Source organism: Maylandia zebra, linkage group LG2 (assembly GCF_041146795.1).
Source record: "Maylandia zebra isolate NMK-2024a linkage group LG2, Mzebra_GT3a, whole genome shotgun sequence".
NCBI lineage: Eukaryota > Metazoa > Chordata > Actinopteri > Cichliformes > Cichlidae > Maylandia > Maylandia zebra.
The window spans coordinates 25,311,533-25,334,769 of record NC_135168.1 but is presented as its reverse complement, the minus strand read 5'-3'; the positions used below and the strand labels follow the sequence as shown (position 1 = coordinate 25,334,769).

General features: G+C 42.0%; 1 protein-coding gene and 1 long non-coding RNA gene across 7 annotated transcripts in view; both read left to right on the top strand.

The window, feature by feature from the left end:
- LOC112436393 (uncharacterized) overlaps positions 1 to 23,237 on the top strand; it is a 305,941-nt gene that overhangs the window by 113,021 nt on the left and 169,683 nt on the right. The gene's annotated exons all lie outside the window — the stretch shown is intronic.
- On the top strand, positions 11,497 to 13,104 carry LOC112430592 (uncharacterized). Its single transcript, XM_024798932.2, has 2 exons — positions 11,497 to 11,733; positions 12,138 to 13,104. Exons 1-2 carry the CDS (start codon positions 11,705 to 11,707, stop codon positions 12,850 to 12,852), a joined length of 744 nt encoding a protein of 247 aa, XP_024654700.1. The 5' UTR covers positions 11,497 to 11,704; the 3' UTR covers positions 12,853 to 13,104.

The following is a 23,237-nucleotide window of genomic DNA, read 5'->3' as shown; positions in this document are numbered from 1 at the left end:
CCACATAAAGCTTTGCAAAAACTGCATAAAAAGCGCTTGCAGGAACAAAAACATAATATTCCAGAAACACGCTTTGCCGATCCAATCAGCTGTTCATAACACTTCCTACGTTGGAATAGACATCAGCGCGAACTTTTGCATTTCCGCCATTACCTGCCTGAAACCGGAAGTGATGTCATTTTCACGGAAATGTAGTCTTTTTTACCATGAGGGCCTCAGGGCCTGTACCGGTCTTTTTAAAAGTTATCTTTGACTTTCTGGGATGCTTAGGACTCATATTGCACTGCTGGAAATAGTTCATTTTGATGCATATGCTGCTTTTTTGCAAATTTGCAGTATAATATTTATTTTCGTTTTTCCTGCAGTGTATAAAAATTGGTGTATTTCAAAAATAAAACTATGAAGACACTCAAAATAAATTTCCTGTGGTGGGAAACTATTTTGTGCAACTTTTTTGTATTTACAGGTTTGAGGGATAAGCCTCTTAAATTTCTCTAATTACAAATATATGTTAAAAAAGCAAAAACGATTTTCAATTTTTTTGTAGTTTATTGCACTTTTTTGCAATTTATGTAATTACTATGCACTTAATGAATACATATTATTAAAATCTGGGCTATAATGGTTGTATTGATGTATAGCAACTTGAAATGCTCCCAAAAATGGCTCCACAGCATGTAAAAATATAATATAAGATCTGGCGGACTTGGTTCTATGGTAGGTCTTAAAGGGTTAAAAAAGTCTACCTTGTAATTTGAACACAACATTTTCATGTTTCTATCTTGAACGTAATCATGTAGGATCTGTACGAAATTCAACAACTTAATTTGTTCTTGTTGAGATGACCTGATACAATCTAGTAAGAGTGGTTAGTTGCTGGACTCATGAAATTAACAAGATCACATGAAATTTCAAACTGCAGGAAAATCACTAGAACGTCTTGATGCATTCTCAGTCATCCAGGAAAGTAAATCTCCAAAAGTTGATTCTGTTCATCTGGGCGTAGCATTTTGTGGGATGAGTGACGAAACGTTTCTCCCACAAAACGCTACGTCCAGATGAACAGAATCAACTTTTGGAGAAAATCACTAGAGTTATAAGAGGCAGACAACTACACACACACAAAGTGTATGCTTCTCTCCCTAAGCCTGTCCCAACCTCCACATCAACCACAATGGCGAAGGCGGGACCAAACCATGACCCCCACCCCCGCTAGGTGATGGAGCCGATCAAAGGAGCTGTGCCGATAGTGTTACGGCAGCTGTCCCTTTAAGAGTTCTGATACTTGGTGACATCACAGGAAGCAGGAAGTAGTAAGGTTTAGTGAAGTTTGCACATGGCCAAGGAGACTGCCATGAATCCACATGCATCTGCCTTCAATCCTTCGTCTTTTGGAGCATTGTCTGTATGTATATTGTTTATTTGATGCTTATCTGTAGTTCTGTGGTTGTATTTTGTGACATGAGGGAAGTTTAATGTGTAACTTTGATACGTTGTTGAAACCACATGTTTAGAGCACGGCTAATGCTTATTCTTGCAGCTAAAGTGCTACGCTACGTTGATTTAGATTATTGTAGACTTTTAGGTACAGTGTATATGTAAGATTTAAAGAATATACTGTAATTGTAATTGTGTTATGTTTGTTTCAGTTTCACACTTTCTACATCATTAAACCTGTGGACAAAGAGTAATGGTCTTTAGAGTCTTGATGGAAGAAAAGTGTTGAACCTTGCTGCCGGTTCCTCTTCTGTGCAGTGTGAAGAGGGAAAGACAGTACAGGAGCCCAAAGCGATTGATCTAATGTGGTGGCAGAGGCTGTCTCAAGACTAATGTGATCTATTAGATGGTTTCTATATTGGCTAGAATTACGATTATTTTTATTTTTCCAGTTCATGAGGACCAATTTCTTGGCAATGCATAGGGCAGTAAAAACCATGTGGACTGTATTAGTTTCTGTAGTGACATCATCCAATTTGCCCAACAAGCACACTAAAGGGGAGGTTGGAATTTTACATTTCAGACACTTTTTGATAAGTCTTCACATATCCCGCGCCAACACTTCTGCACTGGTGGACAGAACCAAAGAGCGTGGATGTAATTGTCTGGTGTATTGCCTTGACAGTGTGAGCAGTTGTTGGAAGATGTAAAGCCCATCTGGAACATCTGATGACCTGTATAGTGCACTTTATGTAGTATTTTGTATTGTATTAATTGCAGACTGGGATTTCTAATCAATTTAAAGGTTTTTAAGCATATCTGAGACCAGAAGTTTTCGTCTAAGCCGACCTACAAATCTGCTTCCCACTTTGCAGTAGGAAGGGATATTGATTCATCTATTTTAGAATGTGCTCTGTATATTTTAGACAATAATTTAGGGGATTTAAGAATAAGAAAATGTACTGCGCTTGGTGGTGTTTGCAATTCAACTTGACTGAGGTTAAATTTCTTTTTTACTATGGATTTAATTTGTTGATATTCTAAAAATCTTTTCTTGTTGATCCCATATTGTATAACTAGTCTGTCAAATGGAATAAAGTCTATTCCTTCTAATATATGTTCTAAGTATTTAATTCCTTTACAACTCCATTCTGAAAAATTAATCATATTATTGTTTTGTAATATGTCAGGGTTATTCCAGATAGGTGTACGTTTGCATGGGATTAATGAAGACTCTGTTATTTTTAGAAACTCCCACCATGCTGTCAGAGAAGAGCTGATGCTGATGCTTTTAAAGAATTCATGTCTTTTGATGTTTGAGCTGATAAATGGTGGGTCTGAAATCTCTAGATTATTGCATAGTGTTTGTTCAACATCTAGCCAGGGCTCATCTAAGAAAGAACATTTTAACCATCCTGAGATGTACTGAAGCCTGTTTGCTAAGAAACATTGTTGAAAATTAGGAAGATCTAATCCTCCTTTATTTTTTATTTTATTTTATCTTTCCAAAGGAATTTAAAAATATACGAATACAGAGATCTGAACCTTGTGATGGTTTGTTCGGGATCATTACAAATAAGTAATTTATTTTTGGCAAGATCATCATTTTTATAGTGGCGACCCTTCCCATGAGTGATATGGGTAGAGATTTCCATCTAGTCAGATCGACTTCTACTTTCTTTAGAAGTGGGATGTGGTTTAATTTAGTTTAGTCTGAAAGCTTAGGAGAGACATTAATACCTAAATATTTAATATTTCCAGATTGTAGTGGGGCAGAAGAAGAATTATGGAAGGAGCAGTTAATTGGAAGAACTGTAGATTTTGACCAGTTAATTGAATAATCTGAAACCCTTGAAAACCAGTTTATTAGAGTAATTACCTCAGAAAGGTTGGTTTGTGAGTTTTGGAAAAAAAGTAACACATCATCCGCATAGAGACTGATTTTATGTTCTACGTTCTTACATTTGCCCTTAATTGTTGTAGCCTGTCTAAATGCTGTTGCTAGTGGTTCGATAAAAATTGCAAACAGTGAGGGGGAGAGTGGGCATCCCTGTCTGGTGCCCCTCAGGAGACAGAAGCTGGAGGATGTCTGGTCATTTGTTCTGACACAAGCTGTTGGGGAATTACATAATATTCTTAGCCAGTTTATGAAAGAGTTTCCAAAACCAAATTTGTGTAAAGTTGCAAATAAAAATTTCCAGTTAACTCTGTCAAACGTTTTTTCTGCATCTAGAGATAATATTGTGGTTTCAATGTTTTTACTGTATGAGTAGTCTAGTGTTAACACTCTAAGTGTTAAATTAAGTAATCTACGTGCGTTTGTTGATGAGTGCCTACCTTTTATGAAACCAGTTTGGTCAGGATGAATTAAAAAGGGGGTTATCTTCTCTAATCTTTTTGAGAGGGCTTTGCAGATTATTTTGAGGTCTGCATTTATAAGGGATATTGGACGATTGGGGGAAATAAAGGGTCTTTGCCTGGTTTTAGCAGGAGACTAATGCTAGCAGAATTCATATTTGGTGGTAGTCTGCCATTTTCCTTGATTTCCTGCAACATTCCGTGGAATACTGGTGCCAAAATTGTCCAGAGTTCTTTGTAGAATTCTGCAGGGTAGCTGTCTGGACCTGGAGCCTTATTATTGGGCATCAGGACTTCCTGGAGGTCACCTGGCGTCAGTGGCAAATCCAGTGCCATTGCTTGGCTGTCTAGTAATTTTGGAAGAGTTACATTGTCAAGAAACTGCTCAATTTCATTTTTAGATGGGTTTATTTGTGGTGTATATAAAGTTTCATAGAAATCCCTAAAAACGTTGTTTATTCTTCCAGCACATATAGTTGTTTTTTCTTTATTTATTTTTAACTGGTTAGCTAGAAATCGACCTGATTTGTTACTGTGTTCAAAATTCTGCAAGAGAAGTCTTTGTACTAGGAATTGTGTTTTTTTTTTTTTTTTTTTTTTTTTTTTTTTATTAATAATTTCATTTAATTCTAGTTTTGTTTTGTATATTTTGTTCATTAATTCTTTATCTCGGTCGCACGTGTAGGCTTCTAAGGATTTGATGGTTTTTTCTAGTTCCTGAATATTTTTGTTTTCTTCTTTCTTTTTGTGTGATGAGAAAGAAATGATTTTACCTCTCATCACAGCTTTCCCTGATTCCCATAGAACAGAAGCTGATGTTCCGGGAGTGTCATTAAAGTCTAAATATGAAGTCCACTCTTTTTTTAAAATATTTAATAAAGTCTTCATCTATGAGCAGCGATGTATTGAATCTCCAGTTTTTACTTGGTGTAGCATTCTTCTTATGTATTAGTGTTAAAGATACAGGAGCATGATCGCTGACAGCTATAGGGTGAATCTCAGTGTCTGAAATATCACTCAGCAGTGAGCTGCTGACTAGGAAATAATCCAGATGAGAGTAGGAGTGATGGACATGTGAGAAGAAAGAATATTCCTTACTGTTGGGTGACGGGAGCGCCATGCATCGCAAGGACCAAAGTCGCTCATATACTGTTCGATTATATTTGTGGACTGCCAATTACACTGAGTTCCTGCTGTATTGAGCATATCCATTTCTTCATTTAGTCCAAGGTTGAGGTTGCCTCCAAGAACAAGTGTGCCATCTAAGTGTTCAGAGAGTGCACTGAAAAAATCGTGAAAGAATGAGGGATCAACATTTGGACCATATACACTTACAATACATAGCTTTTTATCACGTATAGATAGTTTAATGATTAAGAATCTGCCCTCTGGATCTATAACTGTATCGAGTACTGTGAAATTAACGTTTTTATGTATTAGAATTGCTACTCCCCTTTGTCTAGAATTATAACAGGCTGCGAACACATTAGGAAACTCAGGTGTTTTAAGTTCGTTTAAACCTGTGACAGGCCTGTGAGTCTCTTGTAATAAAACAACATCTGCCTGTAGTTTTTTAAGCTGGTTAAATATCTTTAACCTTTTTTCTCTGGTGCCAGCTCCATTTACATTCCATGTGACAAACCTTAGTGTGCCCATAATTGTGTGTGTATGTCTAATGTCTGATGTACGCTAGGTGTTTCGTTTAGACGGGTGGAGAGAATGTGGAAACATCACTTGTTTGTAAATAGAAAGAGAAAAAAAATATGTGGTGAGAGGCTCCATAAGTCTGACTATGTGTGTGTTTATTCACTAATATGAACAAGCGTGGCTTGTGTGTGTGTGTGTCCTATAAGTCTGTGTGTGCTGTGAGGCTGTTGTAAATGTGCTGCTGTTGAGCGCATGTGTTTGCATGATCGTGGTGCGTGAATATGCAGAAATAGAGGGTGTTGTTTGTAGGTGAGTGGGGAAGTAGGTGATCACAGCAGTGAAAGAAAGAAAAAAAAAAAAACACGAGAACGGTAAGCGACAACAAAAAAGAAAAGAAACTGAAACATTCCAATTAAAGCAATGACGGAGGGTGATGGTGTTATATCGGCTATGACATCATACTGATATTACTAGGTTAAACACATGTTAAAGGAGAGAGTGTGAATGAATAAGAAAAGAGTGTAGCGGGTTCTTATCTGGAGTGCAGTCAATATAACCACGGAGTGGTGCTGGCTACATAGAGCCGGTCCACGGCGATGACAGTGCGGGAGCCTCTCTGGATGAAGCTACGTGGAACTGGGAACAGGACCTTGCATCGTTCCAGGATCTCTTTGGTCTTTTTCTGGTCGTTCACGCTGAAGTCAGTTCCTTTCAGCTCCCTGCCGCGACTCTTCACCTGTTCCTTCTGTTTGAATTGGCCGAATTTGGCCACAATTGAACGTGGTCTCCCAGTCGGCGACCTTATGGCATACAAGCGATGCACTCTTTCGAAGGCGATGTTCTTTACGGTGTCCTCCGGCAGCTTCAGGTGGATTTTAATGAAGCTTTTCACCGTTGCTTCCGCGTCCTCTCCGGCAGATTCTGGAATACCAGAAAACACAAGGTTGTCTCGCATGCTACGGGCTTGTAGATCGATAATGGATTCTTTTATTTTTTTTTTATTTTCTATGTTTAACTGGGTCACGTTACCGGTGAGAGATTTGCCCGACTCCCGTAGCGTGGAATTTTCAGCAGCAAGCGTTTCCACCTGCTCCTGGCTAAATTCCAGGGATTCTCTCAGAGATTTAAATTCCCGGTCTAAAATCTCCACCAGGGACAGCCTCGCATCGAAACTGGAAAATCGCTTGTCGATTGACTCCAGGATGTCTGCAATGTCTTTGCCGGCAGGTGATGTTGTGCCGGGGGAGTCTGGCGGGCGACATCTCTTCAATGACGGTGTCTCAATTTTGGCCGGGGAAGATGCACTCTGAGCCTTCTTCATTACTAAATCTTGGAAGCACCGGTCAATGTAATCTTGGAGAGCGTCTAAACTCTCCCCATTGTCCTCCAGGGTGTTAGAGATGATAGGACAGATGTTATTAGTAGGGGTGCAACGATACACAAAATTCACGGTTCGGTTCGATACTTTGGTGTCACGGTTCGATATTTTTTCGATACAAAAAAAAATGCCCATGCCTTTTTAATTTGTCATTTATTAAAATTATAAATATATATGTTAACTGAAAAGTACAGTTTTTAAATTTAATGTTGCTGAAACAACAAAGGGATAAAATAATCTATCTGATCAAGAAATCACTCATCTTTGGAAAAGAGAGTTTATTACAGGGAAATGGCTCTTTCCAAAATAAATGCTATACTATACGCTTCTTCTGGGCTATATTCTCAGTAGCATATTAAACATATCAGGTCCCCATAAGGAGAATCATGTGCTAACGGCTGTCCAAATGACTCGGGTAAAGTTTGTAGCATGTGTGCTTGTTGTTTTTGTCTGCTTCCACTTGTCTTTGCACTAGGATGATGTCGGAGTAAATGTGCAGTCATATTTGTTGTGTTCCCACTAGTGCTGTCAGCGTTAATCTCGTTGAAATGACGTTAATGCCACAACACGGCAGAACTCCGCTAACGAGCTACCGCGGATCACCCCGTGCGTGGGGCTGGATGGCGTCAACACGTCAACAAGCTAACTGCGCTAACGCACTAGTTCCCACCAGTGTAATTGAGCATTGCGTGGCACATCCGACATACTGTTTTACTTTTGTCCATGACGCACTTACCTTCAGGGTCATACGTCACATGAAAACCAAAATAGTTCCAAACGCCAGATCTGAATGAGGGTGGGGGAGGTTCAATTTGCCATGTTGCAACGAGAGCTTAACTTCTATCTGCTAGCTTGCCCTGCGCTCAGTGAATCTGCGTTCGACTACCCTGCCTAGGCTGCACTGTCGAGTGCAGATCCACTGAGCGCTCAACACAGACAGCATCGTCAGAAGAAAAGTTGATAAAATAAATTAAAAATTTTGTATTGTTCGATACATATGCATACCGAACCGAAAGCACTGTGTCGAACGGTTCAATATCGATACGAGTATTGTTGTACCCCTAGTTATTAGTTATATGACAATTGATTAGTTTATTTGGCAATACTGAAGCTTAAAGAAACTTTGTTAAATTCTATGCTACCATTTGCTTTTTTTCCACCAAATCTCCTGCGTCTGCGACGTCACCTACAACATGGGTCGCTTACCTTTTCCCGTCACTTCCATCACTTACCTCTCACTTCCTTCACTTACAGCGCTTTTATGTTAATAAAATTAACATCAGATGCACTAGACGGGCAACAATGAAACACCCCCAAAACAAGAATAGTTTTACAGGTGGAGGCCACTGACATTTTTCCCTCATGTTTTTTTTTTTTTTTTTCCAAAATGCTTCTTTCTTTTCCCCCCTAAAGTCAGTATCACTCTGATAGATTGAGGGGACACCTGGACCCTACAGACAATGCCCTTATAGTCCAACTCTTCCAAGATGCCACATCAGTACATGCCATTGCCAGTAGGTTTGCTGTGTCTGCCAGCAAGCAGTGACTCTAGGAGAACTGGACAGGGCTGTAGAAAGTCCTTAACCCATCAGAAGGACCAGTATCTGCTACTTTTTGCACTGCCAGAGCTACAAAATAACATCTATCAGGCCACTGATGTAAGTTTGTGACCAAATAATTATGAGAGTGGGCTGAATGTTCAGTGTCCTCAATGAGCCCTGTGCTCTCTGGAGACTGACTGGGATTTGCCATAGAATAATAGAATTGGAAGGTCCACCACTCGCACCTTATACTTTTCACAGATGAGTGTGACAAATATTCAAAAAATAAGAAATTAGATGGGATCAATCCTTTTTCAAGACTCTGAGCCCCTAAAAAAACTTGGTTAGTTTTACAAACTAAAAATGCTAAATTGCTGAAAGGGCAAGTAAAAACCAAGTGAAAACAAAACTAACCCGTGAGTTGTCAAACAAGCGCAAAAGATGAAAGTCTTTGTGAATAACAGGATGTGAATAACAACTTCTTGGTTGATAAAAAAAAATGCTACTCTTGCAGCTACCACCACCTTCTTTCTTGCATGGACTTTGTAAATTTGTAAAACATGCTGCTGTTATTTATCTGTAACCAGCATTACCATGACTAATTGGAAGGTCCTGTTTCTTTCTCTTTGTAGAAACTTTACAGATGCGAGTGACTCTACATGGAGTTAAATTATGAAACAGAATGAAAAAAGTCCACTCCTTTTCACCAGCATGGATTTAAGAGGTTTATATAGAAGTAACTTTTTTTTTCAATGTTATATAGTTAAAAAAAAAAGCTCAATAAAGAACCTATTTTGTGGCTCTGCGAAGAACACATGAGGAGTTGGAATAGAGGCTGCAACCTCCCCAAGGCACTTATCTTTCCTATGTTGGCACTGGAAGCAAGCATTATACTGTTAGTGTGACTTTCTGAAACTGACAATCTGACAAGAACCTACTTTACATAGAGATTGGCTTGGTGTTTGAAAGTGAGAAAGTAAGCTGCTTCTCTCTTGAGCTTTCTTATTTAAATTCTTCGCACACCTACTTTTGCTACTTTTCACTTGTAGCAATTGCAACACCACAAGCACCTTTCAGGAGTGCCAGTTCATTGCATTTTGGTCAAATTTACATCAAGATTCTTGCCATTCAGTGTGCATATCAGTACCTCTGGTATTATATGCCTGTTCAGATGAGCACTTCTTTTGAAACAAACCCTTTCGGGAACATTGAAAAGTAAATTCATTTTCTCTAACAAAGTAAATACCTTGCCTTGCAGTAACCCACACTTTAAAAACCAAAGAATGTTTTGGTGGCATGAACAGAAACATTTATCTGTGTGTTTAAATTTACTGATTACTGACAATACAAATTAAATGGTATGACAAAGCTGCAAATAAAATGCATGGAGAGAAAGGCTGAAAGGTCTGAAAAGTGAAAATTACATGGGTTTTTTTTCGTTGGAGTACTATTTAGGCACTTTCTAATCACTGGAGTATTCTTCCTGTCTCACCCTATCTCTAGCATCCTCCTTGGTCACACCAACCCTTGGTATGTCCTATCGATGAACCTTAATTGTGGTCTTTCCTCCTGCCTGGCAGTTCCATTTTGAACATCATATATCCAGTTTATTCACAGTACCTCCTGTACACATATCCAGACCATCTCAACCTTGTCTCTAACTTTATCTCCGAGCCCCTCAACCTGAGCTGTCCCTCTGATGTGCTCATTTCTAATACAATCCATTCTGGTCGCTCTCAGTAAAAATCGTGGCATCTCCAACTACACCCCGTGTCTATTTGTCAGTGCTACGGTCTCCAAACCATACATCATAGCAGGTCTCACTACTATCTTTTAAAAGCCCCCTTTCAATCTTGCTGTTAGCATTCTGTGACACATGACACCTGTCTCCACCCACTCCACCCAGAATCTACTTTCTTCTTCACCTGCTTTGGATGGTTGAGTCCATGTATTTAGACTCATCTATCTTCACTACCTCTGTTCTTTGCATATTTACTTTTCCACCTGTCGTTCACACACGTATTCTGCCTGGGTTCTAGTGAAAATGTCTTCTCTTCAAGTTCTCTTCCAGATGCTCGCTACCCTCAAAACAGATCTACAGTGTTTTCTGTCAAATGCATTCTCTAGATCCAAAAAGACACAATGCAACTCCTTCTGACCTTCTCTATATTTGTCCATCAATAGTCTCAAACCAGCCAATCCATCTGTAGATATTTTAATCATCATGAAGATATACTGCTCCTCACTAATCATCATTGCTCTTCTAACCTTGCTTCAACAACTCTTTCACATACCTCAATGGGATGCCTCATCAGCTTTGTTACTTGATTTACGTTGGCATTTTTATCAGCAGTCCAGATACAGCAGGACAACAGCACCTGTACCAAAGCTGCTTGAGGGAGCTCCGTAGCATTTAGTTACTTTCAGGAAATCCATGTAACTCTTGGACTCTGTTCAACACTTTTCCCTTTGGTCCAAATACACCTATCAACCTTATCAAAGGGGGTCCTTTGGACTCACAAAGCATTGTTTTGGAGGGAGCTAGGTTGACAGAGACATGCAAAAAGGATTCCAAAAAGCAACAATGGCTTTCATAGTTAGTTAGTATTTTTAGTATAGGTAACCATTGTTGAAACTGTGTTTTGATAGACAGTTTTTATTCCTCACCTTATCTGCTTTTATTGCCTCTCGCGCTTTGAAGTTCATTGACCTTTACCTCTAAGGGCAGGAAGAAATGCTGCAAGTGAGAGTGAGAAAAATGAAGTGGAGCCACTATTACTCTCTCAATTCAACAAACTACGTTTATTTATTTCTTACAGCAACAGGCCTTTATTTTATTTCTCCCACCATTTAAATAAGTGAACTTTATATCCAAAGGTGGCTGTTAAAAAGGCACCTGACCAGGGCCATTCCTGTGCTCGTCTTCTAGCATGTACTACAGAAGACAAACTTTGTACACTATAAGACTCATCAATTGATCCATCTTAACTGTGAATGGAATGGTTTTCTTTCAAATTTGACCTTCTTCTATCAGTGGCGTGTCTAGAAAATTTTTGTTGGGGGGGCCAGGTAGGGGCACAGATTTGGAGAAGGGTGGCAGATGTAATGTTAAAAACAATTCTACCAAACATTAACCCGTTTTGCCCCACTGGCAACAATTGTTGCCAAAGTTTATCACTGTCATTTTCGACTCACAATAAAAAATCTCAAAGGTACTAATGCAACTTTTTCCACTTATATGCTAGTAGACAACTTAGACAAAGGTTTTGATTTTTAAAAAATCGTTTCCAAGTGCTTCCTATCGCATGACATCATCTGCTTCCCGCTCTTTCTGGCTGAAGACATGGCGGATGCAAATCATCCTGGAAAGAGGTAATTTTCATAAATTTCTTATGACTTTCCCCCCAAACATATTTATAATTATTTAATCATTCAAGTCTCTAGAGTAACCCTCCCCAAAAAAATTGTACCTAGGATAAATATTTTTTTGTTCATGGGCTTATTTCTGTGAGTGGCAACAAAAGTTGCCAGTGGGCACATAGCATGTCGCTAACTAAAGGAAAACACTGTCTGCAGGATTGCTCCTAATTTACTTATTTAAAATTGTAGAATGATGTACAATGGCTCATTTTAGTCCTTTTAGAATAATTCCTAGCTAAATAAATTCACAGGTATTCAAGGCCTCTGTGTATAGGATTTTTATACATTACCATACATCATTTTCTTGCTAGCTAAAATTCGCTTGCTAGCTAACATGTATGTTGTCCTTTCCTTAGGTACACCGTAGCAGAGATCCTGGCCATGCTGCAGGACTCTGAAACTGTGGCGGACATCACAGTTGTGCCTGAGTCAGAAATGCACGCACATGACACAGACTGTGACAGTGACCAATCTGATGATGAGGCCACTGGTGACCATAACCGCCTCCCATCAAGAATACTCAAAGGTGAAGGCTTTCTACCTAATTCGGACATGCAGCTGCCAAATCCCCCCGATGATGATCCTGGGTGCTCATCCTCAGTGAGTCAGACAGAGACTAGAAAGGTCAGTGGCACAAATGAAAATGTGACCAGTCAGATTGTTGGGCCCATGCTCCACAAAACTAAGAACCAAGACAGGAAATTCAAAAAAATCAAAATTGCGGCCAAAGCACCAGCACAAGCCAACAAAAAATATCAGATCCCTCGCTATGTCCCCAAAGAACATGATCCTGGCTTCACATCAGATGATCCAGTGGATATCTTCCTCACATTTTATCCCAAGTCCCTCAGAGATGTCACACTGGAAATGTCCAATCTCTACGCTGAACAAAAAGGGAAAACGCTCAACCTGACTGAGGATGAACTTCTTACATTCTACGGTATTCTGTTGATCAGTGGATACAACACAGTCCCAAGGCGGCGTCTTCTCTGGTCAGACGATTGTGATGTCAGACCTTCAAGAAGACACCCAGAGGAGATGCTGAGTATCTGGTTGAGGCAGAGAAGCTGATTGTAAGGTGGAATGACAACAGCGTGGTCACCGTGGTGTCGAACATGGAGAGGGAGTTCACCGAAACTGAGGCGAAGAGATGGAATAAACAGAAGCGGACTATGGACAAGGTCAGACAGCCCAAGTGTATCCAGGACTACAACACACACATGGGAGGAGTGGACCTGCATGACCAGTTTGTCAGCCGCTACAGAGTCAACATCCGGTCCAAGAAGTGGTGGTGGCCATGCTTCAGCTGGGCCCTGAACCGTGCCATGGTGAACAGCTGGTGCTATTACAGGTACACAAGGCTGTATGTTATTTAGTGATATCACAATCGAGTTGGTGATGTTTGACTCGAGGTCATCGCTAGTGCTCTTCGGTCGACAAGAGCAACAGTGATGATATCCAGACCAACATCACAAACTCAAGTGTGATATTGCTTTTACAGAACATTCTACATATGGGGCATGACGTAGAAAGGATGAAACGATGCACATTCATGCATCTATCATGCTTGTTTTGTCATTCATTTAGGTCCTGGAAAAGCGGGGAGAAGGATCTCCTCTCCTTCCAGAGGCTGGTAGCCCAGACCCTCCTCCTGCGCCATGGAACAAAGCCAAGTAGGCAGGGCAGAAGATCTTCAATGGCGGTGGCGATAACTGATGCCACCAGGTTTGATAATTTGAACCACTGGCCCTGCAACACTGGTAGCAGGTACAAGCGATGCAAGAACTGCGGCGGACGCACATCATTTGCGTGTGGAAAGTGTGATGTGCCACTACATGTGGAGTGCTTCAAGAAGTACCACACTGAGTAGAACATGCATGAAAGATGATGGAATGTATGGGAAGAAATATGTTATATATGTATATATGTTTTTAGAGGTTCTAAGAAAAAAATGTTTGTTGAGTTTTTGAGTATAAAAAAATTGAGAATAAAGAAATCAGTTCAAATTGTTTGATGTTTTGAATTTTATACACGGGGAACCTGAGGCTCCACCTTTTTGTTATTATTTATTATGACTATATTATTATTTTGTTCTTATTATATTATTATTATTACTTCTCTATTATTATTATTAGGTGACATTTGACCTAGTGACAAGCTGTGTGACTACTGGCAACAATTGTTGCCAGTCATAAAAATGCTATTTTCTTCAAAAAAAAGTACAAAATGGAAAAAATAAATACATAACATGATTCAGAGGGACTCAACTGATAAAATGATATGCCTTACAACTCTGAAAAAAATCTGGGCACAAACGGGTTAACCATAATTCAATAACCCTTTAAACCTAATAACCAAATGCGCTTTTAACTCTTATTAGAATGAGATTTTAACCACTACGGTGCAAAGTTTTTAGATACTGTGTTGATAAAGTACAAGAGATGCAATCAGTGCTCTGTCAGTGTTTATTCAGCATTCAAGGACAGCAATATTTGCAAAGTATTTTTACTGACATACAGTGGGGCAAAAAAGTATTTAGTAAGCCACCGATTGTGCAAGTTCCCCCACCTAAAATGATGACAGAGGTCAGTAATTTGCACCAGAGGTACACTTCAACTGTGAGAGACAGAATGTGAAAAAAAAAAAATCCATGAATCCACATGGTAGGATTTGTAAAGAATTTATTCGTAAATCAGGGTGGAAAATAAGTATTTGGTCAATAACAAAAATACAACTCAATACTTTGTAACATAACCTTTGTTGGCAATAACAGAGGTCAAACGTTTACTATAGGTCTTTACCAGGTTTGCACACACAGTAGGTGGTATTTTGGCCCATTCCTCCATGCAGATCTTCTCGAGAGCAGTGATGTTTTGGGGCTGTCGCCGAGCAAAACGGACTTTCAACTCCCGCCACAGATTTTCTATGGGGTTGAGGTCTGGAGACTGGCTAGGCCACTCCAGGACTTTCAAATGCTTCTTACGGAGCCACTCCTTTGTTGCCCGGGCGGTGTGTTTTGGATCATTGTCATGTTGTAAGACCCAGCCTCGTTTCATCTTCAAAGTTCTCACTGATGGAAGGAGGTTTTGGCTCAAAATCTCACGATACATGGCCCCATTCATTCTGTCCTTAACACGGATCAGTCGTCCTGTCCCCTTGGCAGAAAAACAGCCCCATAGCATGATGTTTCCACCCCCATGCTTCACAGTAGGTATGGTGTTCTTGGGATGCAACTCAGTATTCTTCTTCCTCCAAACACGACGAGTTGAGTTTATACCAAAAAGTTCTACTTTGGTTTCATCTGACCACATGACATTCTCCCAATCCTCTGCTGTATCATCCATGTGCTCTCTGGCAAATTCAGACGGGCCTGGACATGCACTGGCTTCAGCAGCGGAACACGTCTGGCACTGCGGGATTTGATTCCCTGCCGTTGTAGTGTGTTACTGATGGTGACCTTTGTTACTTTGGTCCCAGCTCTCTGCAGGTCATTCACCAGGTCCCCCCGTGTGGTTCTGGGATCTTTGCTCACCGTTCTCATGATCATTTTGACCCCACGGGATGAGATCTTGCGTGGAGCCCCAGATCGAGGGAGATTATCAGTGGTCTTGTATGTCTTCCATTTTCTGATGATTGCTCCCACAGTTGATTTTTTCACACCAAGCTGCTTGCCTATTGTAGATTCACTCTTCCCAGTCTGGTGCAGGTCTACAATACTTTTCCTGGTGTCCTTCGAAAGCTGTTTGGTCTTGGCCATGGCGGAGTTTGGAGTCTGACTGTTTGAGGCTGTGGACAGGTGTCTTTTATACAGATGATGAGTTCAAACAGGTGCCATTCATACAGGTAACGAGTGGGGGACAGAAAAGCTTCTTACAGAAGACGTTACAGGTCTGTGAGAGCCAGAGATTTTCCTTGTTTGAGGTGACCAAATACTTATTTTACACCCTAATTTACGAATAAATTCTTTACAAATCCTACCATGTGAATTCATGGATTTTTTTTTTTTCACATTCTGTCTCTCACAGTTGAAGTGTACCTCTGGTGCAAATTACTGACCTCTGTCATCATTTTAAGTGGGGGAACTTGCACAATCAGTGGCTGACTAAATACTTTTTTGCCCCACTGTATAGTGCAGATATGTTTTGGGCAAAAGCATTTTTGAATATTAAAATACGAACATTTTTAACATACAACTGGAAAATAAGCCAATGCAAAACTTTATCTGCCTATTAAAAAAATAAGATAATTTTCTCACAAACTGGTGTTTGATTTTGAAACAGGAAAAAAGTGGGGAAACAAATGAAAAGGCTAACATTTGAATGAAACCTGAAAGCAAGTAAATACTTTCTATGCTGCGTTATGATAAACTTTGGTAACACTGATGTATAAAGAACAACAGTGGCTGATGATGAAATACAGTCAGCTGGCATGGTGACACTGCCAGTATTAACCTGCAGGTCTGGACTGGGACAAAAAAATCGGGCATTTTGACTAGAGACCGGCCCACCAGGTATTAAAGCCATAAAGCCTTTGAATGAAAACAAATGCTGTTGTGACAGTGATGTACACTGTCTTGTTGGTATATGTATGATTTCTATACATTTTACGTCAGATAAAAACTTTGTTCACAAGATTCAGATAATTATTTAATTAAAGTTAATTTAATTAAAGTTAGATATTTTAAATGAGAATAAGAAAAAAAAGTGTTTCTTTGTGCCCCCCTCTCCCTGTTAATGCCCCACCTGCCCCCCTGGCAAAACTTTGCTAGACCCGCCCCTGCACAGTTACCAGCTGTCAGCTACATAGAAAAGGATCCTGGTTTCAATCGAGTTTCATGATTGAAGTAGCAACAGGAGGAGGAGGGGGAGAGAATGACAGAAGAAGAGGCAGCTGTGCAGTGTAAACACACAGAATAAATCCAGCTTTGTGTCTTTTTCCATTATAGCTAAAGTACGGGACAAACTGCGTCCCTACACAGCAAATCCAGCATGTCCAAATTAACACCGTCAGATTTGATTTCAACACTATTAAAGTTTCTATATGGGTCCACATCAGAGAGTGTTAATTTAACTCTTTTTGGAGAGTTGGTACATGAACTCTGATTTAGTGTTAAATATCAAATCTGCCTGGAGTTGAAAATTTAACACTCATTAACACTAACTAGGTGTTAAGAGTTAATATATAAACTCTTACAGAGTATTTTATTTTGACTATAAAAGAGTTATCGTCTAATTAATTCTAAAAAGTGTAAATTTTACTGTTTTGATCTTTTAGAAATTCCTTGGGGAAAAAAATATTAAAAAGAGCCAATGTTCTTCTGAAAAAGATTTATTTTTATATGCCCCACATTTTCAAAACATTTTTTTAAAACATGTAACAATATGGAATAATGTATATCTTCTCATTTTCCTTTGAATATTGCTTGTCACAGGGTCTAACATAGGTGAGCTGGTCAATTGAAATAACAGCATGCTCATTACTTTTTTCTTCAATGCAGTATGCATGAAAGTGTTCATCAAAGTACAAGGTGTTGACAGTACAGCCTAATATGAATGCATGTTGTTCATGTATTATGATATAGCAAATTTTCTTAAAGACTGGTAGATCACTGGACATTCCAGTGCATAAAAACAAACCAACCTGGTATTCAGTGCCATAATTTCTAACCCAATTTGTAGTTGAAACATTTACACATGAATCTACATTTAATGACTCGCACAACAAATGTCCACCTTCCATGCTATCAACTCTTTTTAATTTTAAAGGACCGAACTGAAATCTTTTAAAACAATAATTTTCATAGTAAAAGGCCAATTGACAATGTTGCTTTACTAGAGATTTTGTAAGGTTTTTAAAATTTTTGACAGCCCTTTTAAAAAAAAATTGTGTTTTGCTTCGAAACGCATACACCATATGTGGATAAGAGGGACAATTTTCTTAATACACCTTGGATAGTGAATCATTAGGTGGTGTTTAGGAATTAATTTTCTACCAGGGAACAATTTTTTAAACATGTTATGGTGATCACAGATCAGATGTTTCAAGTAACATATCATGCCATCAGTAAGGACTGGGGACAACACAATATCAACAATTTGCAACAACAGGAGAACAAAATTCCAGTGGCTATTGTCCCGCTCAACTATGTCTCCAAAAATTAGTGCAGTATTGCGTAGGATACATAATGACTGAATGGCATTTAAACCTAAATGTTTGCTGTTATCATCTATTTTTAACCCACTTGGTTTATTTTTACGCTCTACAAAACCATAATTAAACGTCTGTATCCTGTCAAGTAATGTGCTAATGGAGATGTAGCCATTTTTGATCATGTATTGAAAAAAAAGTTTGAGCTCATACTGCACAACTCCTTCCAATAAATCGTGCATTATATCAACTGCATAATTGTCAGTGCTGTGAAAATATTCCAATGAATTGAGCACACAAGATCTTTTAACTCCATAAACGGAAGTGAGAGCAGGGTCTTCACTTAACGCATTACAGTGTTCAATATGAAGTTCTCTGGAGCGCAGAACAATGTCCGAACTGTCTTCATTAAATACAGACTGAATTTCTTCCTTGTTTACTAAACAAAACCTACACCAGTTTGTTGCACTAAATGATTCAACAAAACCTAGTAAGCCATTTAAAGCAAGATTGTCTCCTGTAACTTGAACAACAGAACCAAACACTGGCTCTTCAGTAAAGGGAAGCAGGATTCCTTTAGTTTCTAAAATTTTCAAGTCATCAAAGGCTTTAGTATTTCTTCAAAACCATATTTCTTTAAGTCGTCTGTGTAGAAAAGAGCAGCTAGATGTGCATTCATCAGCACAGAGTTAACCTTTGGTGGGAGGTTTTTTATAGTGAAATAAATACAGCCCAGTTTGTGGATCCCTTTCTTCGAACCTAATGGGTTAGCAGTTTCAAAATCATCGTAATACAGTAAAATCTGTAGAGCATATTTCTGTTGTGAAAACAGAGGATGGTTTTGGAAATATAATCCATCATTAATGTCTTTGTATAACCCAGCTTGTGTTTGTTTCTCATGCAAGAAGCATTCTCTAATGTCTTTATTCTTGAAAATTGAATGTATCGTACCTAAAATGGGCACATACATGTATTTGTCTCTGACAGGTGTTTCGCTATAAACCCCTGTAGTTCTATGTCTACGTGTATCCAATCTTACACAAAGTACAAATTCTTTAGGCTCAACTATTTCCCATTTTTCATCGTAATATTTCTGTCTTTTTTTCCTCAGTGTTAAATTTTGAAAAGGGGTTATCTAATTGGTTTAAATTGTGCTCAACTCTTTTGTAAATGTCTGATTTTTTACTATCAGGGGAAAATGTTTGGAGTACTACTTCTCTTGCTTGACTCTGAACATCACTGACAACTTCCTCAACAGAACTAATTATTGTTTGAACAGCACTCTCAGTAAGACCAGAAGCTTGTAAGTGAGCGACAATAGATCCACACATTCCAACAAGCGAGTCCTGTGAAATAACAGTGGGAACCTGTGATACAGATGCAGAAGTAGATGGTTGATCACTAAAAGAGTCTCCTAGAGAATGTGTTTGTTGGGCAACTTCCTGTTCCATCCCTACATGTTTATCGTGATAATGACTATGTACATTATGAAGATGTTTTCTAAAGCCATTGTAAGTACAAAAAGATTTTCTCCCTCTCTGCCTGGGCGGAGCTCACTGTGGGCTCCCGCCCTTGGCCCACACACACACCTGACAACACTCACCCATCATCACCGGGAGCACTATTTGAGGCTGGAACACAGATCCTCTCGTCGCTGGATGATTGTACCCCTAACGTTAGTGTTCTCACAGCTCTTGTGCTTCATATCCTTGACTTGTGATTAGTTGGTGACCTGCCTTCTCGTCTGCTTCAGATCCCCCCCCCGGACCTGCGACCTCCCTGCTGCGGGAAAGTGTATCGTGACAGAATCATCCAGCCTCCCAGGGCTTTCACGGGAGAGATTGATAAATGTGCTGGTTTTCTCACTCAGTGTGCCCTTCAGTTTCGCCAGCAACCGCAAACCTTTTCTACTGATGGTGCGAAAATCGCTTATATCGTCCAGTTACTCCAGGACCGTGCTCTAACCTGGGCTCAAGCTGCGCTTCAGGCGGAGCCGGACATCACCTTTTCTGACTTTCTTACTAAGTTTAAAGGTGTGTTTGACAGGAAAGCCACAACTGCCACCGCCGGCCAGCGCTTGCTTGCGCTTAAACAAGGTAAACGCAGCATGGCTGATTTTTCTATTGACTTTTCTACCTTGGCTGAACAGGCGAAATGGGGGGAAGAGGCCCTTAAAAGTGCATTGCTCACTAATATTAATGAGGAAATAAAGAATGAACTAATGCTCCGTGAACTGCCTTCCTCCCTGGATGCGCTTCTGGTTTTGTGTATGCGGGTGGACGATCAGGTGCGCGCACATCGGAGCGCACGCGCGCGTTCGGGGCATGCCCCGCTGGACTTTTGTGGGACCCCTACTGCAGCCCATGGGTCGTGTGACGCCGACACCGGGGATGGGGAAGAGCCCATGCAGCTTGGGCGCTCACGGCTGTCGCCCGCGGAGCGCCAGCGCCGTCTTGCCTCCGGTGAGTGCGTTTATTGCAGCCGTAAAGGCCACTCTGTCTCCTCCTGCCCAACGCTGGCAAAAGGGCGCGCTCACCAGTGATCGTGAGGGTGCTGGTGGGCGATCTGTCGAGTGAAAGCCCTCTCCCCAGGCTTCTTTTGCCGGCTACTCTGCGTGTTCGGACTGTTTCTCATTCTCTCTCCGTTCTCATTGACTCTGGGGCTGAGCAGAACTTTATTGACACCTCACTCGCCGCCAAACTGAACATCGCCTTGGAGCCTCTGTCACGCCCCCTCCGCGTTCACGCACTGTCGGGCCAGCGCCTGCCTGACATCACTCATGTTTCTGAATTCCTTTCATTATCTCTCTCTGGCAATCACGCAGAAAGGATTTGTTTTTTTTCGTTTAAGGCTCCTCTCACTCCGCTGGTTCTGGGTCACCCCTGGCTTGTCCTCCACAACCCGCATATCGACTGGGAGAAGGGTGCCGTACTAGGTTGGAGTGTGGCCTGCCATATGAACTGCCTCCGGGCTGCGGCTTCCCCCGTTTCGCTCCCACCCACGGCCTCGCCGTCGGACGCCCCGGACCTCTCGATGGTTCCGCGGGTTTATCATGATCTGCGGGATGTTTTTTGTAAGGATCGGGCGCGGTCCCTTCCCCCGCACCGCCCGTACGATTGTGCCGTCGATCTTCTTCCTGGAGCTCCGCTGCCGTCTAGCCGCCTGTACAGCCTCTCCCGGCCTGAGAGGGATGCTATGGAGCGTTACATCTCGGAGTCGCTGGCGGCAGGGTTGATTCGCCCCTCCTCTTCCCCTGTCGCGGCTGGGTTTTTTTTCGTGGATAAGAAGGATGGTTCGCTGCGGCCGTGTATTGACTTTCGGGGCCTTAATCAGATCACTGTTAAGAACAAATACCCTTTGCCGTTGCTTTCCTCCGCCTTTGAACTGCTTCAAGGCATGACCGTCTTTACCAAGCTGGATCTGCGCAACGCTTACCACCTGGTGCGCATCAGGGAGGGGGATGAGTGGAAGACCGCGTTCAATACGCATCGGGGCCACTTTGAGTATCTCGTGATGCCGTTTGGGCTGACTAACGTCCCCGCAGTGTTTCAGGCGATGGTTAATGATGTCCTTCGTGATTTTGTTAACCGTTGTGTATTTGTGTACTTGGATGACATCTTGATCTTTTCTAAGACACTCGAGGAGCACAAGGTCCATGTCCGGCAGGTCCTGCTACGCCTTCTGGAGAACCGGCTCTTTGTGAAGGGGGAGAAGTGCGATTTCCACGTGGCGTCAGTGAGTTTTCTGGGCCACATTATCGAGAAGGGGGACTTGCGGACTGATCCGGAGAAAGTGCGGGCTGTGGTGGAATGGCCTACTCCTCCTGATCGCCGCCAAGTGCAACGTTTTTTGGGATTCACCAACTTTTACAGACGGTTCATTCGTGATTTCAGCAGAATCGCTCTCCCTCTCACTAAACTCACCTCTCCCAAGGTTCCCTTCCAGTGGGATTCTGCCGCTCAGCGAGCCTTCGCCCTGCTCAAGGACAGGTTCACCACCGCTCCCATACTCCGGCAACCGGACCTTACACGGCAGTTCGTTGTGGAAGTGGACGCGTCGGACTCCGGGGTTGGGGCAGTTCTGTCTCAACAGATGGACGGTAAGCTGCACCCGTGTGCCTTTTATTCTCGCCGTCTCTCCCCAGCAGAGTGTAACTATGACATCGGGGACCGGGAGCTTCTGGCCGTCAAGCTGGCCCTGGAGGAGTGGAGACATTGGTTGGAGGGAGCAGCACAACCATTCATCGTCTGGACGGATCACAAGAATCTGGAGTACCTGCGCTCGGCTAGACGTCTCAATTCCCGGCAAGCCAGGTGGGCACTGTTTTTCGCTCGTTTTGACTTCACTATCACCTACAGGCCAGGAACACGGAACGTAAAGCCAGACGCCCTGTCCAGGCAATTCTCCATCACTGGGGAGGACTCGGACCCTGAGCCTGTCCTCCCGGCCGCCTGCATAATTGGAGCCATCTCCTGGGAGATCGAGGGGCTCATCCAAGAGGCGCAGGAGACCGAACCGGATCCTGGCACTGGTCCACCTGGTCGCCTCTTCGTTCCTTCAGCCGTCCGCTCTCAGGTTCTCCAGTGGGCTCACACCGCCCGCTTTTCATGCCATCCTGGGGTCCTCCGCACCTGCTCGTTCCTCCGACGTTACTTCTGGTGGCCTGCTATGACTAGGGATGCCAAGGAGTATGTAGCCGCCTGTTCGACCTGCGCCCGGAATAAGCTTTCGAACCGCCCTCCACCGGGTCTTCTGCAGCCTCTCCCTACACCAGCTCGACCATGGTCCCATGTTTCTTTGGACTTTGTCACGGGCCTGCCGCCCTCCGCTGGTAACACCGCCATACTTACCATTATCGATCGTTTCTCCAAAGCTGCACACTTCGTCGCCCTCCCGAAGCTCCCCTTGGCCTTGGAGACGGCCCGGCTCCTCACCTCCCATGTGTTCCGTCTTCACGGGATCCCCGAGGACATCGTCTCGGATAGGGGGCCGCAATTCACGTCCCGTGTTTGGAGGGAGTTCTGCTCCGCACTGGGGGCCAAGGTCAGTCTGTCTTCCGGTTTCCATCCACAGAGTAACGGGCAATCGGAGCGGGCCAACCAGGAGCTGGAAGCTGCCCTCCGCTGTGTCACTTCGCACAACCAATCGACCTGGAGTGAACAGCTTCCATGGATCGAATACGCCCACAACAGCCACACATCCTCCGCCACGGGCAAGTCTCCCTTCGAAGCGTCCCTGGGCTATCAACCACCTTTGCTCCCGGCCATCGAAGGTGAGCACTCCGTTCCTTCTGTACAGGCTCACCTCCG